At 49.7% G+C, this 20,633-nt stretch overlaps 2 protein-coding genes across 5 annotated transcripts in view; one reads left to right on the top strand and one right to left on the bottom strand.

The window, feature by feature from the left end:
• Positions 1–2,169, top strand: part of CLCN1 (chloride voltage-gated channel 1) — a 31,501-nt gene extending 29,332 nt beyond the window's left edge. Inside the window, exons 21-23 of one of the 2 annotated variants that reach the window (XM_041002053.1) lie at positions 906–1,010; positions 1,105–1,191; positions 1,739–2,169. In XM_041002053.1, coding sequence (XP_040857987.1) covers positions 906–1,010; positions 1,105–1,191; positions 1,739–2,119 — 573 coding nt within the window. In that variant the 3' untranslated portion in view covers positions 2,120–2,169. The remainder of the gene's footprint in view (positions 1–905; positions 1,011–1,104; positions 1,192–1,738) is intronic. The other variant, XM_041002052.1, reaches the window with a different exon arrangement.
• Positions 2,170–5,677: 3,508 nt separating this feature from the next.
• On the bottom strand, positions 5,678–12,024 carry FAM131B (family with sequence similarity 131 member B). 3 transcript variants are annotated; one of them, XM_041002247.1, is made up of 7 exons: positions 11,827–12,024; positions 9,566–9,675; positions 9,176–9,211; positions 8,865–8,958; positions 8,409–8,606; positions 6,878–7,021; positions 5,678–6,671 (listed from the first exon to the last, which is right to left on the bottom strand). In XM_041002247.1, exons 1-7 carry the CDS (start codon positions 11,852–11,854, stop codon positions 6,199–6,201), a joined length of 1,083 nt encoding a protein of 360 aa, XP_040858181.1. In that variant the 5' UTR covers positions 11,855–12,024; the 3' UTR covers positions 5,678–6,198. The 3 variants fall into 3 exon arrangements, with proteins under 3 accessions (XP_040858181.1, XP_040858182.1, XP_040858183.1); XM_041002249.1 differs by lacking the exon at positions 11,827–12,024 and adding an exon at positions 11,248–11,277 and having other exon boundaries at positions 6,100–6,671; XM_041002248.1 differs by lacking the exon at positions 9,176–9,211 and having other exon boundaries at positions 11,827–11,964.
• Between the last annotated feature and the right edge of the window lie 8,609 nt (positions 12,025–20,633).

Genomic DNA, 20,633 nt, shown 5'->3' with positions numbered 1-20,633 from the left:
TACACACAGTCCTCCTAACTGAAGAGCGATTTTAGATTCACTTATGAAAGCCAGGAACACAGTGGGTCATTTGGAATCGTGACAGTTTTGGTGTACCTTTCCAAAGTTAAGAGAACAATTGGCATTCGCACTCTGTCACAGACAATTACCCACACATGCCAACCAAAAATGGCTTTGCTCAACTCAGCTAAATGCCAGGCCATGTAGTTCAGCCTCTCTAATTCCAGGAGCATTTGTTGTGTTCTGTCTCTCTCTGTCTCACAGAATTTACAGATAGAGATGAGAGAAATGCCAATACTAACTTCTGTATGACCAATGTTGTGTCTGAAAAGCAGACAGCTACAATATACTATAGGATGTAGATGGTTGGGAGTGGGGGTGTAGCACAACTAATTGGGGGAGTTGCGAAATACTCCCAGGACAGAACTAAGGGGCAGGTAAAGGAAATCCCATGGTGAGAAAAAAAAAAGTATGGAGAGTATGTTTGGCAAATAGAAAGCAGTCTGGCTTGATGGGAGTGAACCAGCATATGGAAGCACACATTCTCTAGCTCCCTCGCTCAGGCTCTCCCCTTTAAACAAAAACAAAAGTAAAACTCCAAAAGTAGAAAGATAAGGCAGGAAATCACAAGTGTTTGAAAATGCCCTGGGCTAAGAGGTCATGGGGGGGGGGGCGGACCAGAAAAGGGTGTTTGGATCTGGATAGCTGAAGGGTAGATTTGGAGCCTCATGGAGAAAAGCGAAACTGCTGTCCCCTGGGAGGAATGGACAGCTGCTGATGGGGTGGAGCTGTGATAGTTCATACAGGCAGGCTACAGTCTGGCTAAGATTTACAATCAGAGCAGACAGCATCTGAGGCTGAAGGAGGCTCCGTGGCTTAGCTGACTTCCCCGCTCTGCTGCACAGATTGAGGCCTGGGAGCGAGAGCAGCTGAGCCAGCCTGTCTGTTTTGACTGCTGCTGTATTGACCAGTCTCCCTTCCAGCTGGTGGAGCAGACCACTCTGCACAAGGCAAGTGCCAACCGCTCTGGGCTACAGCGAGGGCAGCCGAGGCAGGGGCCGGGAGCAGTAAAGGCCCACGCTGATCTGTGCTTTCTTCACGCAGACTCACACACTGTTCTCACTCCTCGGCCTTCACCTTGCCTACGTGACCAGCATGGGGAAGCTCAGGGGCGTCCTGGCACTAGAGGAGGTAATAGTAACAGGTAGCACTTAAGCAGCAAGAGGGAGGGGTGAGCAAGAGGTAGCGTTGCCATTTTGGGATTTTTTTCCCCCAGATTTCCTTTTCTGTTTCTCAAGCAGAGACTGGAGAGGGTTAGGGGGCAGCAAGAGGAGGCAGAGACACAAAGACTTTTACAGTCTCAGTCCTGAGAGGGACCTAGTTTTCCTCCACAGTGGGACCTCCTGTGGCCTTCCCTGGATAGTGTGTGCTTAGGATGGGGTTCAAGGTCTGAGGCACAGTCTTGAGTGGGTGTGCCTTGGGGAGTGCTGGTGGTGGAGGGCAGAGTGGGTTGTAAGTGCTGGAGATCTTGCAGGAATGGAGGGTCTGAGTTGGAGGAAGTGGAGATGGCTGCTCTACACACAGCTTGTTGTGCCTTCCTCCTTGGCTTGTTCCATGGTATCTCTTCTTTCTTTCCCGCTTCTGGATGTGTTCTCTCTCTGCCTGTCCTGTCTTTCCCTTGTGAGAGCCCCATCTCTCACATTTGTTCTCTCCCACTGCGTTTCCCTTTATGCCCCAGCTGCAGAAGGCCATTGAAGGGCACACCAAGTCTGGGGTACAGCTCCGACCTCCACTTGCCAGTTTCCGGAGCACAACTTCAACTAGAAAGAATCCAGGTGGACCGCCCCCTCCTGCAGAGGGCTGGAGCCTGCCTGAAGATGGAGCTGGGGCCACCGGAGTAGGGGACGTGGTACTTGCCTCTTCAGATTCCCCTGTGCCATCGCCCTCCCCTGAGCCTCCTCCCTCCTCGGCTCCAGTCAAGTTGGAGCAAGAGCTGGAGGTAGTGGAGGAGCTGGAGCTACTGGAGAGTGCAGGGCCGAATGAGGAGCTGGCAGACATCTTGCAGGGCCCCAGTCTGAGATCCACCGATGAGGAGGATGAGGATGAGCTGATCCTTTGACCACCCCTTCTAGACTGCACAGACTGTTGAGAGGCCTGTGCCAGAGGGTGGCATCGCGAAGGAGTCAGCATTTCTGGTGTAGAGAAGCCTTGGTCAATCAAGTGGATTGTTTGCTCCATCACCAGGCAAGCAGGCAGGTGGCTTTAACCCAGCTGAAGCCTCTGATATTCCATGGGGCTTTCTGCATCCTCCTGCTGTGTGGGTGGGGAACGTCCTGCCTCCCCACCCCCACAGTGCCCTGGGTTCTTGTTCTTGTGCCTTTCTGATCTTGTCTGTCATTTAGTTTCCCAAAGGCATGGCTGAGGGGAAGCCCAGCTGACTGTGGCCCCGCAGGTAACACACTTGAGGAGATGGGACCACCTCTTGGTCTTGTGCACTGAACACTCTAGAATGTGCCTCCAAATTACCCTCAACTGTTTCTCAGCCCTGCCACATGGCCATACTCACTCCCCGCCAACTGTCCACAGACCTCACCCTGGCTTCCAATACCTGTCTCCAGGTCAGGGCCATGACAAGCCAACCACATTCCCCCTCCTTTGTCCTTTGCTTCCAGCAGGGAGACTGAAATCAAAGCCCTGTTGAGGGCAGCCTCCTATAAGACAGAAAACTGCCAACTGCCAAAGGCTCCATGTGGAAGGAGCAGGTGTCTTGTTGGCAGTCATGTTCCATGGGATTCTCTGAGTCCTTCTGACAGAAAGCTCCTCATTTCACATCACGACTTCCTTGGTCCCCTATCTCCCCAGCTAGTTCCTGGAAGATACATTTTCTACCCCGACCAGTTATTCACTGTCCTGCCCAGGGTGGGCTCTATTCTGGAACTGCTGTGGCTGGGGCTTCTCCTGCAACCAACCCAGGCTCTGAGCGGCTAAGGCTGAGGAAGTTGGCCATCAGCCACCGCGCCCCCCACCCCCACCCCCAGGCTACTTCCTGGAGTACTTCAGGGATAGAGAACTGGGAGTGCAGTGCAGTGTCAAGGCGCCAGCCCTCTCCAGGCATCCAGAAACCTGGCTGCACACCCAAGGTGGCTCCGCAACAGCCCTGTCTGCCTTGTTTTGTTCTGTAGTTGGGTCCCTTTCTAATGTTCTCCTCCTCTCCATCCCCTAGTCCAGTCTCCTTCATCACCCAAATAAGACACTCACAGCCAGAGGATGCCGCCACATTCTATTTAGTGTCACTGAACACAGCCTCTGACCCTGTGCAGCATCGCATCCCTTCCACCTCCCCAGGCCAAGAGAAATGCTGCAGCCTGAGCAGGGGGACTGGCAGTGGGCAACCACGCCCATGCCCATGTATATATGATTGTATATTTATATATATTTATATAGAATTCTCTCTGTAGTAATATATGTTATAGAACCTCTCTTGGACCTGGGATGAGAATGTCACATTAAGAAAACACACTAAGACTGGACCCAGAATTAGGTATCTCCCGGTAAGACAAAAGTATGGGATTTTTTAAGCAGGGGCAAGGAGAAGATAAAGAACTCATCCCCCAAGATTCCCTCCTCAACACAAAGATAGGAAAGTGTGTGTGGGATGGAGGGGGCAATGGAAGGGGAGGAGTGGAAGATCTGGGTTTTCCTTTAATAAAATCAATTGGAAATGAAAGTGCATAGCCCCCTCCCCTCCCAAATCATTTAGCAAGAGCGGTTTCATTCACAAGAATATCAAAACAGCCCTGCTCCAGGACTGCCATAAAACGTGCTGCACAGCCTTTAGCCCCAAATAAAAGCAACCCTTCCCCACCCGCCCCCCAACAGCCTCTTCCTGCACATGCCCCTCCCCTCCCAGTAAAATAGGCTAGAAGCAAACCCCATGCACCCTGCCCAGCACCAGGGAAGCAGTCCCTCCCTCCAAGAGCCCCCAGATGGTCCCGGGCCAGCTCCTGTGATCTACTCCCTCTTCACGATGGGGGTGGGAATGCTTCAGAAAAGCACCCCTCACCTGTTGCCTCTGGCTTGTAATGACATGCCAGCACCCTGGCCAAGCCACACCCTTGCCCACGTGTGAGCCCAAGGTCTTTAGTCATCTTTCATCAGGAAGCATTTGGAGTCTTAGGAAAGGGAGGGTGGAAAGAAAGGGTCCTGAGCAAAAGGCAACCCTAACAACGAGCTCATTCACTGGATTTGCATGGTCACTGTGGACTGGGGGAACCATGGAGCACTAAGGGAGTGAGATGAAGAAGATGGGGCAAGTCGGATGAGGTGCAGAAACAGCCCCTGGGGGGAGGGTGATGAGAACATGCAATACCCAGGGGCCTGTGGCAGGAGACTGGGGGTGTGGGCATGCATGACCACTTTCCAGAAGTCCTAGAGACAAGGTCCTGGTATGCAGAGTCAGGATACTTCTGTAAACACAACTACCTTCTCCCATTTAGGCAGCACTGCCTTAGGTGAGTGACTGCTCACCTTCCTTGATTCACCTACTCCTACATTTCCTCCAAGCACCAATTTCAAGATGACCAGTTTCCTGCTGGAAGACACAGGACTCCTGCCCATATGTGTCTAAGACTATGAACTTGATGGAAGGGCAGGGTTATGGATGGACAGAAATCCCCCAACTCCCAATCTCCATAATTCCAAAGCAATCACAGTCAGGCTTGAGGGTGAAGGATAGTTTGTGCCCAGGGGACAACTGTGCTTCCCTCTCAGCAGAGGATCAGCACATGGGCAGGATGCTGGAACCTTAGATGGGCACAAGGAAACAGGACAATGAGCCTTTCAGGCTTCTCTCCTATCCCAGATGCTGCCTATGCCAGGGACCAGGGTTACCACTCAGAGAAGGTGAGGTATTTGCCAGCTGCCTCCCCCGACCCATCCCCGCCATCATGTGCTCTCATGGCAGTGCAGACCTCCCATAATGATCAATGCTCCCCACCCCCCAAGACTGGAAACAGTGTGAGCAGGCAAGCTTGTACCTCACAGTAAACCACCCTGGAAGGAAGAATGCACTGATTCCCCTTCTGTCCTACAACAGGCAGCTTGGGGAGGGAGGAAAGACACCTTGGAGGGCATCTCAGGAGTCCTGGGAGGAGCTGGCAGAGGGGCAAAAGGAGCTAAGTGCGGACCTGGCCTTCAGCCACCAACCCGATGTAGCCTAGGGAGTGACAGCACCAGACTCCTCCCTCCACCCTGCTCAACCCTGAGTCCCAATAAGTTATAAAAATGTAAAAAAGGCAAAGAGAAAAGTGTAAACAGCTCCAGAGAATTAGGGGTGGTTGGGGGTAGACACAGCCCCCATGCTCTCCGCCACTGGCTGGACACCTGCAACCTGTGTCAGCATATCTGAGACCAGTATCCCCCTCGCTCTCCTCTGGGCCAAAGCTCCTGAGGCAGGAGACAGAAGAAGGCATAAAAGGAGCAAAACTGGAGCCGCCAGCCCCAGATGGGTCTTTTCCCAGATCCTTCAGATCCTCCTTCCAGCCACATTTGTTCTTGGTCTTGTCTGTGACCCTCTTGTCTCTGAGCAGCCCTTGACGTAGGAATCACACTTGTGCTCCCAGTGAACCCCAGGAGCTGCATCCACCTTCTCCTGAACAACTGATCTTAGAAGCACAATTAGAAGTGCCATACTCAGCAGGCATGCCAGATAGGCCTATGGCTAGCAGCCCTTGAGGTCTGCTTCTTGCAGTAGAAGTGGGTGGGGGTCACAGCCAGAGGAGACAGGAAAAGCAAGAGTGAAATGGAAAAGAGACATTCATACAGTACAGCCAAGGCTCCTGGAAGACGAAATCAAGGAGTGAAGAACTGAGATCCAGTCTCCAGCACAGCTGCTCTGTGCCCTGGTCCTTAGACTGTACACTCTGCAGGCTTTATGGGCACAGACCCGGAAGCCTCTGGCCAGGGACCCTTCTCCCATGGTCATACCAAGTCCACCTTCTAGTCACCTGGCTTCCCAGACCCGTGGTTTCCAGAGTGTAAGCCTGGATGAAACCCAATTCTGATCTTCTGTTTTCTGGGAAAGGACTGGAAGCTCCCAGGTTCCCCGCTGTCTTCTGCCCAGGTTCAGCTGTGCTGCTGGGGAAAGGGAGGGTATGGGTTGTAGCCATGCCCCTTAGGCAGGAGTGCAGTGAGAAGAAGCTAGTTGTTGGCCTCACCCTCCTCCTCATCGAAGGACTGCACACCTGAGGATGTGACATCAGACACCTTCCGACTGAGAGCAGTGGACATTTCGGGGTCTTCTCGTGGGGAAAGAGACTCCAGGTCCCGGCATCCTGCATCCTCTTCCTCCTCGGGGGCTAATGGCCTCTTCTCCTCCTCGGCAGAGCCCCTTGCCAGGTCCACCCCATCCACCCCTGGAGCCCAGTCAGTTTCTTCCCCCAACAAAGGTGGAGGCTCCTGAGCAGAGTATGCCGAAGCAGTGTGGGAAGGCCCCATGTCATGCAAGCTGGGCTGTGAGTCATCAAATGCAGGGCCAAGATAGGATCCTGTAGCTGGAGAGGCAATAAGGGACTGGTCGCTTGCTTCCCAGGCATCCGATGACCCCAAACAGTACATGCCCTGGGACACATAGGAGTGAGGCCAGCCATCCATGGGGGCTTGAGCAAGGCCATCTGCAAAGAAAATCAGGGAGGTTGGTGGGGCCAAAGGACAGCAAAGGCAGTGCCAATAGCACCAAGGAGTCAGGGTAAGGCCCAAGGGGTGCACAAAATAGGGAAGACAGTGGGAAAGCCGAGATGAGCAGGAAAGACTTGCAAGAGCAGGGATGAACGGAGGATGCTCAGAGAGCTGAAGAGGCTTCTGAGGCCACATCTCTCACCCTGACTCTCCATCAACTCCTGGTAGTTGTCACTGTAATTGCAGCCCAATGGCTCCTGGGTAGAGTTGACACTCATGTCCTCGCCATCCATGGAAGACCAGGCCATAAGTGTGGCCTCAGAGATAGCAAATTGTTCCATGACACCTGTGAGAAGAAACACTGTCACTTGGAAACATCTCTGAGAAGCCGCAAGCACACCCACCCAGGGGAAAGGACAAGCTAGTGCCACACTACTCAACAGAAACAATGCAAGCCACTGCTCTAACTTTGATTTTTCTAATAGCCACAGTAAACAAAATTAAGGATGAGATTAATTTTTAAATAATATCTTATTTAGTCAAATATATAGAAAACATTATTTCAACATATGGTCAATAGAAAATTAATGAGATACTTGTTTGTTTTGTTTCTACACAGTCTGAAAGCAGCCAACATTTTACACTTACAGCACATCTCCATTCGGACTAGCCACATGTTAAGCTCCCAATAGCCACAAAGGGCCATGGGCTAGCAATTGGACAGCACAGCCTTTGTTTTTGTCCCGTAACAAGGCAAAATCATGTGGGACTTCCCAGAAAGCCAGATTTAAAATTCCTATGGGAAAGAGTTGGGAAGGGGTCTTCTGGTGAGACATCCTAAGAGATTAGAATGAGGAATTTCCAGAAGTTTAACTTTGAAGGACTCTAGGAATCGAACTACTGGTGATCAAGGACAGAGGATTCTATCTAGCCGGAGGCAATGGATCATCAGAGAGTATGTGGGGCTTGTGGGTCCACAGTGATGCAAAGTTGAAACCTCAAGGGGTTGGAGGGAGATGGAAAGGTACAGTAGTAGGGGGTAGCTGGTCTTGTGAAAGCCACTGAGTTGAAGGTTACATTGCTAATACACTACCCCTCTTCCTTAGCTGTTCTCTGTATGTCTGTCCCCCTTCCCACCAATATTCCTTCTACCCACCCACCAACACCAACACTTCCCTTCGCTGCCAGACCTATCACTCTTCCTGGGTGTATCTGCGTGCTCCTGCATACCCATCATCATGCCTATGCCACTTTCCTGGGATAGAAGTCACCCTCCTCAGCAGATCACCATATCCCTCTGCAATCTGACCCAACTCCCTGCATCATCAAATGTTGTCACAGGGAAGCGAATTCGTGGCACAAAATGCTAATGAGCAAAGACCAGAAGACATCCTCAAGGGCTTTCCTTCTTGTCCTACTAGAAACATGAGCAGAAGTATATCATTTAAAGCCCAAGGCCACGTATTTTTCCCTCTACTAAGGGAATTCAGGTGTTGTGCAGTCCCACAACATGGGAGAGAAGCACCTAGGAAACTGAGACAAATCCCATTCATTCCTCTTATTTTCTGAGAAGGACAATGGGAAAGCCAAGTTTGAGGGCACTTACTAGAATTAACCATTCAGAATGCTCACGTTTAGAGCTGTTTGGGAAATGTAAGGCTACGGTCAACAGACCATGCCAATTCTGCCATAGGGGATCAAAAACTTGTCACAAGGGTTCAGAAAACAAGTACCTGCCAGAAAACGGGCTTCCTTCTCGCCATCACTGAGGTCAGAGTAGGCGTCGGTATCCCTGCGCACTGCCTCATGGCTGTGTTGTGGCTGAATGGCTGGTGCCTTCCCCCAGCCCTGCCACTCAATCATGTGGGCTACCCGACCTTGTCCCATGGCTGTGGGCTTTGTCACGTGGTCCTTCATGCTGCGCGAGATCCCTAAAGAGCCAGACATTCTCCACATTGTCCAAAATGACACACAACATCCTTACCAGACCCTGCCCACCAGCCCCAAACCCATCACGTGGGGTATGTATCCCCTAGAACTCCATAAATGAGGGGTAGATTGCAGGATGGCAGAGGTTTGAGGCAAAGAGGTCAGGGGTGTGGGTGACAGGCCTGGAGGACAAGGACACTGAGACCAAGAGCTTTTAGGCAGTCGCCTATCTAGAGGCAACCCCAGGTCAAGAGTCTCACCTGAGAATGATGATTTAGCCAGGGCTCCAATGCCATAGGCGTTAGAGTTTCGCTTAAGCTTCGGAAGAATAGAAGTGGTGTCCTCCATGGAGAGCTGTGATAAGAAATGTGGGAGGAGAGGCAAAGTGAAGAAAGTATGGGGAAGCTTTCAGTATGAAGGCATATACCGTAAAACGGGAGGGCAGGTACAGAATGTGAGGACTCTTGGTGCCTGCAAGTCAGGGTGTCCCACGTTCCCTGGGAGGTGTATGGGAGATTATAAGAAAGGGAGTTAGGGTAGGTTGAGGAAGACTAGTGGCAGGTGCACTCACATTGATGCCATCCCAGGAGAAATCAGTTCGAGTTTGCTGTGAGGAGACAGGAAAAGGGATGAATTATCTCAGGCACTTCCAGGAATACAACCAACCCACCTTCCTTTAGAGACTCCAGAAGCCTGGGGAGTAAGAAGGGCTCTCCTGAGGGAAACACAGAGAACCAGGATCCCAATGGGCAATGTTTGGCATGCATTTTGAGGAAAGCAAAAGCGTTTTTAGAAAAGTGTCAGCATCTGGGATGTTGCTGTGGGATTTCCAAAGAGAACTGAAGGACCAGGCAAGCTGGAGAGGCAGGGGAGAGTGAGTGGGGAATATTCTTGGTTCATGACCGTTCTTGGAGTCTCCTAGAGGTCTTCTAACGAGAAGGCTGAGCAGCGAGGATCTCACCTCTGTAGATGGCCGATGGAGGCTGCTTCCATGCAGAGAGCTGGTACTGTCCATGTTGATTTGGTCAACATCCTTGAGGCCCTTCCAATCCACTGCGATCACCTCGTTTCCTGCAGGGGCCAGAAAATTGGCTGCCTTCTCCTCCCTCTCCTCCCTGGAATCCTGCTTGTGTCTCCTCACAGAAGGTGAGACCGCACATGGAAATCAACCCTCTGCACTCCTTCAGACTGCAGTTCCCTTTTACATCCCTTGCTGTTCCCTAATTTTGCTGGAGGGAAGTAATAGTGCTAAACCAACCTATTCTGGTTTTGCTCAACCAAAATTAGCACATTCAGAAAAAGTAGTCTTTGTTGTTTAAAAACGTATTTGTTTTTTATACATAGGAACAGAAGTCATCTTCAGGGGGTTACTGCTAGGAGCTGGGATTTCCACCTAGACCACAAACACAAGCACTCATCTCCTTGGGAAGCTTCTGTGTGGAGAAGGGGGAGTGTGGCTCCCAGGAAGTCAGGCAGAGGCAGGAGTTGGAGAATGAAACACTGGGTGTGTTACCAGGAAGACATGGGACTGTGAGATGGGGCCGCCACACTTGACTGCTCTGAGACAGGGGATGGATTAAAAAGCAGAGAAAAGAGGCAGTGGAGAGAGAGAGAGAGAAGAGGGCTTTTTAAAAATAGGAATGAAAGTCTGGGAAGGCAGAAGATCGTGGGAGGAAGTGGCAGGGTCTGAAGGCTGACTGGGAAGGTGCAAAGCCAAGCAGGGCACAATTGTGCCCATTGGGACCACCGCTTGGGTAATTACATTAAGCATCACACACCAGCCAGCCAACCCCACAGAGCCTGCAGACACATGAAGTTTTGCGACTCTGAGAGCTCCATGATTGGGAAGAGGTAGACTGAAAGAGGTCTCAGGCATGGGGGGGATGAGCATAGCAGGCACACTCACACACCTGGAAGGGAGCTTGCGGTGGGAAGGTTAGATCATGCCAGGAACGGGGCAGGCTGAGAACCTTTTCTGAGGCGAGGAGGGCCCCAGGAGGGCAGAGTGGGAGAGGAGAGTGAGGGGAGGTGGCCTTTGTGGGAGAGCTGAGTCAGAGCGGGGCAGGGAGTAGAGGTGAAGGCAGGGGAGGAGGGAGTATCCATGGAAATGAACCTGGTCTCAGAGAACTCAGGCTTCCTGGGAGTGAGTTTGTTTGTAATAATAATACGAATTATTCTCTCAGCCTGCGGTCACTGAGTTCGTAGGTGGCAGAAACTGGGAATTGGAAAGGGGAAAACTGGGGGTTTGGAGAGAAGGTTGGATTAATTTGTTGAGCTGTTCAGAGTGGAGTGGGAGCACAGATTGGGGGTAAGAGGGCGGTTGCAAGGCTAAGGCAGGAGGCAAAGGGTGGATCAGGAGGAGCCTCTCCACCCTCCCCCAGTCAAAGGTAAATAAAGGGCCGGCCCCGCCCCGCCGGGCCGGGGTGACAGGTGCAGTCGGGTCTCAGAGCTAGCCCCACCCTTCTGGGAAGCGGGCTCCCTACCCTTCTCGGTCCCTCCACATCCCGGCCTCCTCCCCGCGTCCACCGGCTCTTCCTCTCCAGCCCAGCCCAGCCCTGCCCGATCCCCTCCGGGCGTGGAACCCGTTCTCCTCCAGGAGGCACCGAGCTCATCCCGCCCCCGCCCCAGAGGGGAAAAATGCACGTGAACAAAGCAATTCGGGGGAGGCAGCAACGACAGGAAAAAAGGCAACCGAGAGGGAAAGACAGGGGGCAAAGCAAAGCATCCAAGGGAGATGGAGGGCGGCTGGGGGTGGGGGCAGGGGCGTGTGAAGGGCCGGTGTGGGGGGGGGGGACGGAGAACGAGACCAGGGGACTGTTCTACAAGCGGCGACTGGAGGAAACGCTGGGGACAGCGGAGTACGGCTAGGGATCCGGGGGTGGGAGGTGGGGGCGAGGGGGACGCAGGGCTGGTCCGAGAGGCGGAGAGGCGGAGGGCGGCGGTGGAGAGATGCCGGGGAAGGGAGCGCGCCTTGCGGGAGGACTACGAGGATGGCCAGCAGCTGGGATGCACGCGAGCTCCGGAGGCGCAGGCAGAGATCCGGGAGGACGCGGGGATGCAGGGACAGCGAGCAGGAGGAGGGAAAGTGAAGGCGCGAGGGCAGGGCCAGGCGGGTGCCTAGCGAGGGTCCCCGAGGGGTTAGGATGGGTGGGGGAGGGGCCGGGGGACTGACCCAGGGGCCAACGCTGTCCCCGCGCACCCGCGCCCGGTCGCGGTACCCACCCACAGTCCGCGAGCCGATGCAGCCCATGGCTCCGGGGGCCTCCGGGCCGGGCCCTCACCGACTCGGGGCGCGCGCCGGGGGGAGCACCGGGAGCCGCGCCGCCGCCCCAGCCGCTCTGCAGCGCCGCGGCTGTCTCCACTCAGCTCCGCTCCCCCCTCCCCTCTCCATCCCTCCCCACGGCAGCCTTCGCCGCTGCCGCCGCCGCTGCCGCCGGGCTCCCCCGCCCCGGCTGGGCTCGTTCGCTGCGTCCGGGGAGGGGGCGGCCCCGGGATTGGCTGTGCGCGGCACCTCCCCGCCCTTGCCCCCGCATCCCCGCACTACGCTCCAGGCGCCCCTCCAGGCTATCCTTTAGCGCGAACTGGCGAACTGAGGGACTGGTACCCTAGCTACCCTCATCTCCACTAACCCAATCCTAGCACCCAGGGATGCTGGCTGAGTCTCTGCTCGTCTTTCGCCTGGGTTCCCCGCGGAGACGTGGAGGAGGTCAGGCTTCGGGTCCGCTTGGAGAGGTCGGGAACCTAGAGCCCACCCTGGGGCTCTGATGTATGGACTTTAAGGGCCAGGGTTGGGGTGGGGGTACCCTGAGAAAAAGTAGGATAAAAAGGAAAGAGCAGAGTTGTGGATACCAAATTCCGCAAACATTTGTTTTCTTCCTAGGCTGCATCTGCGTGACTGGATAGAGCTCGGGTGGCTCTGCGTTTGGGTGCGCTATTTCGTCCACCCAAAAAACAGATAGTGAAGTCTTTGCAAGTGGATCCTGTGTTGTGCTGCCACTCGCTTATCACTCGCTGGACCCGCAAGGAGGTGCGGGCTGTGTGAGGGTCAGGATGAAAGCATGTGATGAGGATAATTCAACCATAGTTATAGTGAAATAATATGATCAGCGTGGAGACACGCTTGGAAACCGACTCAACTTTTCCGAACCTCGGTCGGCTGGGGTGTTTTGAAACTGGGAAGGGGGCTCTGCCTGGGCTGCACGGGACTCCTCAGCCGCGGGAGGGAGTTTGAAGGATAACAGCAGGAAGTCAAATGAGCGAGAAAGCGCGAGGGGACCCTTCAGCCTAGGTAGTACTCCGCAAGCCCCAGGTGGGAAAGAGCAGGCCACCTAGAGAGGGAAGCATATGCCAGTCCAGGGCCATCTGGCTTCCCTTTGGCTCCGACCTCATTTCTGGGAAAAGAGAGGGAGCTGGGAGGTAGTAAGATGGATGGAGGGCAACTCTCCCAGGCACAACTGTTTAGCTTATGAATGGAGAGCTGCCTGTTGTGGAATCTCAGGTGAGAAAGCGGGAAAAGCAGACACCTAATCTGTTTTCTGTTGCTGTCATACAATACCTAAAACCAGGTAGTTTTATATAAAGAATCCAGATGTGTTTGGCCCACTGTTCTGGAAACTGGGAAATCACAGAGAGCACACAGCCCCAGCCTCTGCCTGGCATCTGGTGAGGACTTTCTTGCTGCAGCAAACAGAGCAGAACTATCACATGGCGAGACAGCAGGTGTCCCAACTTCGGCCAAGGCCCCACTTCACAAATGCCATTAATGCATACTTCCGGGAATGTGTTTTCCAGCATTGGAATTTTCCAGGGACACATTCAAACCATAGCCAATAATGTTAACCTAATTGTAAGTCTGTGAGGTGAAATTATAGAGAGAAAACCCATCGCTGGTTTTTGTGAGGAAACAAACCAACCAAAATTTACATCTACAAAGCCAAAGGAGTGGGGCTGGTGTGTGCCAGTGGATTAAGTCCCTGTATACAATGACAGCATTCCATATGAGTATGGGTTTGAGTCCAGCCTGCTCTGCTTCCAATCCAGCTCCCTGCCAATGTGCCTGGGGAAGCAGCAGACGATAATCCAGGTGCTTGAACACTGTCACTCACCGTGTGAGAAGCCCAGATGGAATTCCAGGTTCCTGGCTTTGTTGTGACATAGCCCTGGTCATTTTGGCCATTTGAGGCATCAACTAGAAGACAGAACCCTTCTTTCTTTTCTCTGTCTCTCCCTCTTTTCCTGTAACTATGCCTTCCAAATAAATGAAATCATTTAATAAGTGAAGTCGAGGAAAGAATTGGCTTCTCAGATTTTACTAATTATACTAGTTTGTGGTAGGTTCTGATTCTTTCTTTTTGCAGTAGAAAGAACTAATAAACAGTTTCTTTGTTCATATCTATTGTATCCAATGGTTTCTGCTTCAAAAGACAGCTGTGTAGTCATCATTTGATGACCTCAGGAGGTTGGTTCCAGGACTCCTGTGGCAGAGAAAATCCAATGACACCCTAGTGTTTTGCATAAGAATCATGAATTATTTGCGTATTTTCCTATATACTTTAAATCGACTCCACATTCGTAATACTACCTAATACAATGTGGATGCTATGTAAATAATAAACTGCATTGTTTAGGGAAGGGTTAACTACATATTGCCTAGGCACAAAGGAAAAAAAATAAAGATAGCAAGATGGACAAAATGTGAAAAAGAAGCAGTCTCACTGTTCCTGCGACAGCACTCAAACCTCTAACTGTGAGCACTGATGGGGAAGGGACACAGAGGCAGGTCATTGGCCAAGAAGCCATTGCTGCTCAGCCTAAACTGCTGTCTGCTTACGGTGCTCCCTGATGTATGCCTATGTATTACTATGTATCTGGTACTGTGGGACACCCCATTAGCATAGCTACTGGAGGCTGGATCTATCCAAATGATTTAAGTCAAGTTAGCAGGAAGGATCCCAGGCCTTAGAGACTCAGTCCAAACCCTCATCCTTTCTTGAAGGTACTTCCAGCATCTAAGAAAAGTCGAATATTATAGAGACACAAATCTGGCTGGCTTCCCTCCTCTTCTCTGTGGGGTTTCTCATACAGGCATCCTGTTACATTTTAGCATTGAGGAGCAGTCTCCCATCCTCCCTACCATCTTCTAAGCTAAGCCCAAAGATTTCAGTTCTGGTAGGAACTGGAACAACCTTCCTGGAGCATAGTTTGACAACACTGATCAAAAAAAGTCTTTAGGTATGCATCGCTGTTCTGGTTGTTACTAAATTAAGACACAACTATTCCATTTATAGAGTTACCATAAGGACATAAAAATAGAATGTGGACAAAGATTTAACTTACAGCGTTCATCAGAATGCTGTTTAGCTTCATTACCAGTTAATGAAGATTGTACATAACACACATACTCAACCTGGGGAGTAGTTAATAAGTTATGTTATATGTCTATACTAGACACTTTGCAGCCATTACTGATAGTTTGCCACTGTATTTGTTGACCTGGAAAATGTTTCCTGATCTATTTTGACAAAAAAAAAAGGCTTTAAAAGTTACAGTGCATCAATTTTTGCTTAAAAAGCACACACGCGCAAGCACACACACACACACACATTATTCCTCTCAAGTAATTGACGGCATTCCCTGAGGAAATCCCGTGTTTTACACATTTCCAGGCCTACTCATAGATTACAGTTGGATCATCACTGAGATCACAATGCTGACCACTTCATTTGCAAAGGCTAAAATTATCCGACCTTGGCAGAATGCTCCAGTATGGCTCTGGTATTTCCAGATTGCTCCCCCTTGGGACACAGTCCCAAAGTGAATTTATGCCTTCCGTTCTCTGTTGTGCTGGTTCATGCTGGATCTCGGAAAAAAAGAAGCAACCTGGTTCAGAGTACCATCTAAGACAGGAATTTTTTAAATAATTTTTTTATTGGAAAGGCAGATATACAGAGAGGAGAGACAGAGAGGAAGATCTTCTGTCCAATGATTCACTCCCAAAGTGAGTGCAACGGCCAATGCTATGCCGGTCCGAAGCCAGGAGCCTCTTCCAGGTCTCCCACGCGGGTGCAGGGTCCCAAAGCTTTGGGCCGTCCTCGACTGCTTTCCCGGGCTACAGGCAGGGAGCTGGAAGGGAAGTGGGGCTGCTGGGATAGAACCAGCGCCCATATGGGATCCCGGGCATGCAAGGCGAGGACCTTAACCACTTGCGCCACCGCGCTGGGCCCTAAGACAGGAATTTTTATCCCAGCATTAACGTCTATTCAAAGTCTATGACACTGGATGGGATTCACTATCTTGTCGCTGAAACTCTTCATTTGCTTCAATCACACAGATAGGCACCAAACCACAGTAGTATTAGAACTATTGCTTTGTGTCTATATCACCAATAAAAATAGCAGATGTTCACATCACATAGCAGTGTTTCTTTAAATACTTATTTATTTTTTTTTTAAGATTCATTTATTTGTATTGGAAAGTCAAATATTCAGAGAGGAGCAAAGACAGAAATGAAGATCTTCCGTCTGTTGGCAGAAATGAGGATCTTCCATCCCCGAGTGACTGCAACAGCTGGAGCTGAGCTGATCTGAAGCCAGGAGTCAGGAACTTCTTCCAGGTCTCCCATGCGGGTACAGGGGCCCAAGGCTTTAGGCCATCCTCTACTACTTTCCCAGACCATAAGCAGGGAGCTGGATGGGAAGTGGGGCTACCAGAATTAGAATTGTTGCTCATATGGGATCCCGGCTCATGCAAGGCGAGGACATTGACCACTAAGCTATCACACTGGGCCCAAGATTGTTTTTAATTGGAAAGGCAAATTTATAGAAAAAAGGAGAGGCAGAGAGTAAGATATTTCATCCTTTGGTTTACTCCCGAATTGGCCTCAATGGTCAGAACTGAGCTGATCTGAAGCCAGGAGCTTCTTCCAGGTTCACCCACGTGGGTGCAGGATCCCAAGGCTTTGGGTTATGCCCAGACCACAAATATGGAGCTGGAAGGGAAGTGGAGCAGCCAGGACACGAACCAATGCCTCATATGAGATGCCTGGCACTTGATAGGAAGGATCAACCAATTGAGCCACTGCACTGGGCTCAACATGAGAATTGTTATAGGTTATGTTATAGAATACTGTATGTTCATTGCAACTTTGAAAGTATGGTAGCATTGAACCTGACTCTGCCTTCTTTTAATGCCTTTATAAACAAACAGATATATTACTATATTACAGTTTCACAATAATGATATTTTGGTGTGATTGATTTCCTTTGCAATCATATATGTGTTATTTTATACATCTTATATTATTTTCAGGGAACACCATGAACTATTTAATCACCACTGAGATTGTGGCATTTTATATTGAAAAAGATTTGTGAAAATTGGAATTTAAAGATAAGCTGATTTGGGTGCACAAGTTCTTTGAAACCTGAGATAAAAGGTGTGTTAGCTTTTCATTACAAGTCCTGAAATGAAAGACAAGCTGCTTTAAAAGTCAAGGTTTTGTGTCAGCTTGTGGTTTTGGAGGTTCACAGTCTAGGATTGGGCGGACCCCTCGGCTTCACCATCTGGTGAGATCAAAGGATGGCAGCTATGGCGTGCATGTGATGAAATGATCACTTGACTAGTCACAAAAGCCCAACTTGACTTTCATAACCAACCTCTCCTGAGAGCATGTCCCCATCGAAGGCCTCCCACCAGGCCTACCTCCAAAACATCATTTTTGGGTTAAATCTCTACCATCTCAGCATCAGCAACATGACTTGGAGCTTTTAATCTGAATTCATGTCTGCATGCAGGAGTCACACGCTGTTCAAAGCACAGCAGTCTGCTGCTGGCTCACCAACACTCATGTTTTTCTTTTCTTTTTTCCTTGTTTTTAAAGACATATTTATTTTATTGGAAAGTCAGATATTCAAAGAGGAAACATATATAGAGAAAATTCTTCCTTCTGCTGGTTCATTCTCCAAGCGACTACAATGGCTGGAGCTGAGCTGATCCAAAGTCAGGAGCCAGGAGATTCTTCTGGGTGTCCCACACATGTGCAGGGTCCCAAGACTTTGGGCCATCCTCTGCTGATTTCCCAGACTACAGGTGTGGAGCTGGATAGGAAGTGGAGCAGCCAGGACAGGAACAGGAGCTCATATGGGGTTCCAGCGCATGCAAGGGGAGGACTTTAGTTGCTAGGCTACTGCGCCAGGCCCAACACTCATGTTTTTCTAAGCTAAACACAGCCATTCCAGCACCAATAGCTCCAAACTCAGTCCAACATTCGTTTGAAGGCCCAACATACAAAGTTGTATTTCAGACTCAAGGTAAACTTGCTTATCTGAGATCCTCTGGATAATCAAAAAAGAAACAAACAAACAAAAATCAAGTTGCATATGTCAAAAATACAATGGTGGAACAATTGTGGGGTACACATTTCAACTCCAAAGGCGGGGTGAGGGTAAGAATAATCAACCCTGAAGGAATAACAAAGCCCAGGAGGGCAGACTTTAAATTGTAAAGCTTCTTGTGCACCATCCTGGTCACAGATTGATGGGATAGGTCCCGGTGTGCTTGAGCTCCCACACTCCACAGCTCCTGTTCAAGTGCTTATGAGTGTAGCCTTGGACTGCCTTTCCACCAGGCGTTATCCTGATGGGGACATTCTGCAGCAGGTCTGGTCCCAGCCTTTGCTTGGCATTGTCTTTGCAGACTCTCTGCAGTGGTTTCATCCTTGAGACAAGTGCCGCACACCTGGGTCTCAGCTTGTCTGGGACATCCTATAAAATCTAGCTTATGCCTCCATAATTTTGTTGGTTTCTGCTCACATGGCTACTCTTTGAGACCACATACAGCCTATTTGTACGTTGCCAAGATGCATGTTTCATGTTGTTGGTCATATTACCACCCAGGCATCTCCACTTGATCTTGTCTTTTGCAGCTTCACTGTATATCACCCCAGAGGGGGCTCCACATAGGATCTCCAACCCTGCAGCAAACTCTGCCTGGTCTCCCAGGCTTTCTTTTGACATCTGGTTGGAAGCCACCCTAACCTCTTAAGTCCCCCATGTTGAGCATCTACAAAACCAACACTATGCGGATGACACCAAAGTCTCTTGCCAACATGAGCTGCCTTGCACCTGCTTGAGCAAGAGTTGGACCTCAGAGTGTTTCCTAACTGATTGCAATGAAGCAAATTCCAAGGCAGTCTTGGGCAAGTTCTCTGAAAATGTTTCACAAAAATAATTTTGTTCTTCCAAACCTCTAGGTCTGTTGCGGGAAATGGCCTTGATGATATCTGGAATACCTGTGAGGTCTTTCCTGTTTTGCCTATTAGTAACTTCCACTTCCTTGAACTAATCACTTTAGCCAGCAGTGTTTTCACTTTGTCTCCTGTCCTGAACATGCTGCTTTTTTGCTTTTCTGGTGAAGATGTGAGTTTTCCAAATCTTCTTGCTCTTCTATTCTCTTTCTTTCTTTCTTTCTTTCTTTCTTTCTTTCTTTCTTTCTTTCTTTCTTTCTTTCTTTCTTTCTTTCTTTCTTTCTTTCTTTCTTTCTTTCTTTCTTTCTTTCTTTCTTTCTTTCTTTCCTTCTCTCCTCCCAATTCTCACTAACATTGTCCAACAGTGGTCAGCTTACCCATTTGAACACTTTATTTTGAATTACCTTCCACTAAATGAGCCAGCCCACTATCCACATTTGGCTTACAGAATCTCAGGACATGGACACAAAAAGGCCAAGTTCTTTGCTATGGTGTAGCAAGGATGGCTGCTCCAATTCCCAAGAAAATCTTCATTTCCATCAGAAGCCTTGTCAGCGCAGCCTTTATCATCCACTTTTTTTTTTAACCAAGCATTCTGGTATTTTTAGCCTTAATCAGAAATGTCTGTAACTCTCAGCTTGCAGCATTCTAGAAGTTTTGTTTTTGTTTTCTAGTTGGCTCTCTAAACTGTCCCATATTTTTCCGGTAAACCAATTCAGATCCCTCTGTGTTTTCAGGTACAGTAATATTAATCCCACTCCTCAGAATACATTTTTTTAATATGAGTTGACTTTTTGTTACTATCACTAAATTCCTAAAACAATCTACTGATAGAGGAAAGAGGTTTGTTTTCACTCATGATTCTGGGGATTCACAGTTCAAGGTCTGACAGCTCTATTGATATGTTCATCTAGTGAGGCCACAGGACAGCAAGCCACAGAATGTAGGGTATAGATGATCACACAGCAAGCTAGCAAACAGTGGCTAGGCCCAATTAGGCTTTTTGAACCAAAGACCCAGGATTAAATTTCCATTTTTCTCAGTACAACCGCAGGAGGCCCTGGGGTTTAAATTTTAAATGCCTGCCTGCTTTCAAGAACCACATCCCATTCATACCAGAGCACGAGCCATCTTCAAAAAGTTCGCCGAAGATGAATAGTATGAAAAGTGTTCACACCAAAATAACTTATATTTTAATTTCAGTTATCTGTGAATCTTTTGAAGTACCTTGTATTTGGTAGAAGCGCTCTAATTCTGCAGAAGTTGAATCTTATTAACAGTCCCAAGTGAAATGACCAAGCCGGACACGGACATCCCAATTTGAAGTTAGAATCACCAAGAACACGACAGGAATGTCTCTTATCTGCAGAACTGAAAAAGAGCACCAAAGTCTCAGCAAACGTAGAGATAATATCAAAACTACATCCACTTAATAGAGCATTTCTTTCAGTTTAATGGGACCATTAAATCATAGTTAAAGATTCAGGGAAAAAATTCAACAGAGAGGGGTAGGTTCCAAGTACGAGAAAGACGAGAATGAGCAGACACTGAGCATAAATTCCTAAAGCAGTCACAGAGGATGGGAAGGAAGTCCTGAGAAAGCTACGAGGCTGACTAGCACAAGCCAGTTCTCCTATTCTGGCCGAAGGAATCATGGGCAGATGCCGGTGAGATGCACATTTGGTGCTGGAAAGATGAGGAATTCCCATCTGATAGCATCTGTTTACTCTGAGAAGTAGATGTGTGATCATCTAATGACAGTCGGGAACCAAGAGATTTTGAGAAA

The sequence above is a fragment of the Ochotona curzoniae genome, unplaced genomic scaffold (genome assembly GCF_017591425.1).
Source record: "Ochotona curzoniae isolate NIBS_2020 unplaced genomic scaffold, NIBS_Ocur_1.0 scaffold_2476, whole genome shotgun sequence".
NCBI classification, from domain to species: Eukaryota; Metazoa; Chordata; class Mammalia; order Lagomorpha; family Ochotonidae; genus Ochotona; species Ochotona curzoniae.
The sequence above is the reverse complement of the archived record's forward strand: the minus strand, read 5'-3'. Positions and strand labels throughout refer to the sequence as shown.

Excerpts from the sequence above, each read along its gene's own strand:
- FAM131B (XM_041002247.1), bottom strand. The coding sequence starts at position 11,854 with ATGGGCTGCATCGGCTCGCGGACTGTGG. Across the intron at positions 8,607-8,864 it reads GGCTAAATCATCATTCTCAG|GGATCTCGCGCAGCATGAAG; the intron begins GTGAGACTCTTG and ends CTGGCTCTTTAG. Across the intron at positions 6,672-6,877 it reads GGAGTTGATGGAGAGTCAGG|ATGGCCTTGCTCAAGCCCCC; the intron begins GTGAGAGATGTG and ends TTTTCTTTGCAG.